General features: G+C 50.3%; 1 protein-coding gene across 2 annotated transcripts; it reads left to right on the top strand.

The window, feature by feature from the left end:
* Positions 1-1,272: 1,272 nt before the first annotated feature.
* Positions 1,273-2,999, top strand: LOC124677261 (peroxidase 1-like). 2 transcript variants are annotated; one of them, XM_047213267.1, is made up of 4 exons: positions 1,281-1,325; positions 1,420-1,710; positions 1,800-1,988; positions 2,084-2,999. In XM_047213267.1, the coding sequence occupies exons 2-4, from the start codon at positions 1,486-1,488 to the stop codon at positions 2,765-2,767; spliced, it is 1,098 nt and encodes a 365-aa protein (XP_047069223.1). In that variant the 5' UTR covers positions 1,281-1,325; positions 1,420-1,485; the 3' UTR covers positions 2,768-2,999. The 2 variants fall into 2 exon arrangements, with proteins under 2 accessions (XP_047069222.1, XP_047069223.1); XM_047213266.1 differs by having other exon boundaries at positions 1,273-1,710.
* The last annotated feature ends 231 nt before the right edge of the window (positions 3,000-3,230 follow it).

Raw genomic sequence — 3,230 nt, 5'->3', positions numbered from 1 at the left:
AAGACCAAGTTCAGCGCCGACGACCATGTGTGTCGGGCCTAGAGAAAGGCAGCAAACATGCTGACACATGTCACGGCAAGTTCCACTCCATTGTGTTCCGCGTGCTCATGGCGAGCTCGCTGGTGGAGCTCTTGCATCGGGGGCTACTCCTAGTGCTGGCCATCGTTACTTAGTTCAAGTGTGTGTTGTGGTGTGAAAGGTAAGCTCACCACATGAACATGTGGTAACTCTCCGGATGCGACCTTTGCTACCAAAGGAAGTGAAGAACATGGTTTTTGGCCCATCTCCACCCATCAAGGTCCCCACTGCCTTGCCATAGAAACCAAAAAAAAAAAGATGTGACCTACCAATCACGCCCCTAGTACTTGCGGGTAGGCAGGGAAATGTATTAGTTTGCATGCGGTGTTGCATGCAATCCTAACTAGTCAGGTAGACCAGTTAAGCGATTTGATTGGGTGAAATTTCGGAGATTCATAGTAATACCAGGCTCAATTGTCTACCACCTTGGTCCTGATAAAAATTTAATCGAGCCTAATACACCGAGATGGAGGGAGTAGTTGGTGGCATGTCCAAACAATACTTATGATCACACTTACCAAACCATGGGATATATTTGTCCAACGTCGTGTCTACAAATACAATAAGGTCTTCTATTTCATATAATCCTCTTCGTACAATACAATCTACGGGTATAGCGGCAAATAGAATCCGCACTACAAAAATACATTACTCCTTCCATTCAGTAATATACTACTGTCCATAAAAATAAGTTTTTGAGCTTTCTAAATTTAGACGTATATAAAAATAATTTAGAATATAGATACATTCAATTTAGATGAATCTAAGAGATTCTTTTATGGAGGAAGTAAGATGTTTTGGCCGAGGAAGTACTTGTTTGTTTGTTCTGTACCGATTGAGACTCAGCAAAATATTTGCTTTCGTGTGGCCTGTGCTGAGATTGTAGACCCCGACAGTATAACGAAAAGTCAAATGTATTCTCAAAAAAAAATGTCAAAGCTGACGATAAAAGAAAATGACAGTTTGGACATGGGCGCGTGGCCGTTGCGGCGGAGGAAAAATGCCTCATTCAACTGGGTTCAATAATGTAAGGAGGACGACCGTTGGAGACAGCGATATTACTGGAAACGGATTAGATTAACCGACCTGCATCCAGATATCTATCAGTTTCAGTTGAGAGATGGTGCTTTCAGCTGCTAGGAAATAACAGCAAATGGACTAAACAATGTTATCGACACTTGGATGTAATGCCAAGTAGCTAGCAGTTGACATTCTTCTCTGTCTTGCGCGCTCGTAGTACAATTCGAGTACGTCGACGTAGTACACATTTGGTACAACCCAACCAGTACACAAACGGGAGTACCATCGATCGTCAACGCTAAAGCTTAGCTATATATGCAGGTCGTCTGCTGTACTAGCTACATACTAAAGCTAGCTAGCTAGCGGCAGGTAATTCAGCAATCGGAGATGGCGTCGAGATCATCAGCTCTTGCTGCCATCAATGTCGTTGCGCTGATTGTCCTGTGTGGCCTTCCGGCGACGACGGAGGCTCACACCCAGTTTGGGGCGTACAACAAGACGTGCCCCCAGGCGGAGGAGATCGTCTTCAAGGAGATGACCGCCATCCTCGCCAAGTCGCCCGACCTCGCCGGACCAGTTCTCCGTCTCTTCTCCGTCGACTGCTTGCTCGGAGTAAGTCCCAGTTCATACACGTAGATAGGCAAGTCAAGTACACGGCGCTGAAATAGCTGAATTAAATGTGCATGCGCGTGCGCTGGCAGGGCTGCGAGGGGTCGATCCTTCTGAACTCGACTGCTAACAACACGGCGGAGAAGGACGCGCCGCTCAACAAGGGCCTCCGCGGTTACGACGTCGTCGACTCTATCAAGGCCAAGCTCGAGACCGCCTGCCCCGGCATCGTCTCCTGCTCAGACGTCCTCGCGCTCGCTGCGCGCGACTCCGTCCGCATCGTACGTCTCGGCTACTTCAGTTTGTCACTGTGTCGATCTTGCATTCCCTTGATTTTACCGGTAGTAGTATATATCTCATATCTCTGCTCTGGTAGACCGAAGGGCCGTACATCCCGATTCCGACGGGGAGGGAGGACGGCAACAGGTCCTCCGCCGCCGACGTGGCCCCCAACTCTCCTAAGCCGGGCGCCACCGTCACCGACCTCATCGCCCTCTTCGCCAGGTTCAACCTCACCGCCAAGGACCTCGCGGTCCTCTCCGGCGCGCACACCATCGGCAGGGCGCACTGCTCCGCCTTCTCGCCCCGCCTCTACAACTTCAACGGCAGCAGCAACGCCTCCTCCGATCCCACGCTCGACGCCAACTACACGGCGACTCTCCGCGGCCAGTGCAAGGCCGGCGACCTCGCCACCCTCGTCGACCTCGACCCCAGCAGCGGCACAACCTTCGACCTCGGATACTACAGGGACGTCGCGGCCAGCAAGGGCCTCCTCTCCACCGACGCCGCGCTGCTCCTAGACGCCGACACCAAGGCCTACGTGCTGCGACAGGCCAACGCCACCGCCAACCAAGAGTTCTTCGCCGACTTCGCCGTGTCCTTCGTCAACATGAGCAAGATCGGCGTGCTCACGCACCACAAGGGAGAGATTAGGAGGCTGTGCTCCGTCGTCAACCCGCCGTCGGCCCATTCCTCGGCGCCAATGACGACCATAAGCGCGCACGCCGTGCTCCTCGCGACCTCGCTGATTTCCGTGCTTGCTCTCGCCCTTGTGCTCTAGAAACTCTGCTGTGCATGCGTGGCACCGCAGCAACTTGTGCGATTCAGGATTTTGGTTTTGGTTTGTTTTTGGCATAATCGCTTAATGCCTTCAGTTTCCGACTACTTTGTTTGCAACTTTCCATTGATTTGTGATTGTAAGTACCTGATCCATGCATTCGTGTGCATCAGGGCATCATGTCATTTCTTGTGGGCATGCCCCCCTGAATAAACGAACCGTCATTTTCTATTTTTGTTCATGCACATGAAACATCGGTGTCTTGTTCTCCTTCTTTCACATGACACTCATCAATGCTCCCAGAAAAATATGGGGCGCAAACGTACATATGCATCCAGATTGAATTCCCAGAAATTCTTTTTTCCTTTTTTCATGATAAAATCTCAGCCGCCTAGATTGAAGCTTGGGGATGTTGATGCATGTAAAATGCATACATGAATTTTATTATTTACTGTTGCATATTTTC

Source organism: Lolium rigidum, chromosome 7 (genome assembly GCF_022539505.1).
Source record: "Lolium rigidum isolate FL_2022 chromosome 7, APGP_CSIRO_Lrig_0.1, whole genome shotgun sequence".
NCBI classification, from domain to species: domain Eukaryota; kingdom Viridiplantae; phylum Streptophyta; class Magnoliopsida; order Poales; family Poaceae; genus Lolium; species Lolium rigidum.
Note: the sequence above shows the minus strand (reverse complement) of the source record. Positions and strands in the feature narration are given on the sequence as shown.

Bases quoted from the DNA above. Each gene is read 5' to 3' on its own strand.
- LOC124677261 (XM_047213266.1), top strand. From the start codon at position 1,486: ATGGCGTCGAGATCATCAGCTCTTGCTGCCATCAATGTCGTTGCGCTG. The intron at 1,711-1,799 runs GTAAGTCCCAGT...GTGCGCTGGCAG, and splicing joins CCGTCGACTGCTTGCTCGGA to GGCTGCGAGGGGTCGATCCT. The intron at 1,989-2,083 runs GTACGTCTCGGC...CTGCTCTGGTAG, and splicing joins CGCGCGACTCCGTCCGCATC to ACCGAAGGGCCGTACATCCC.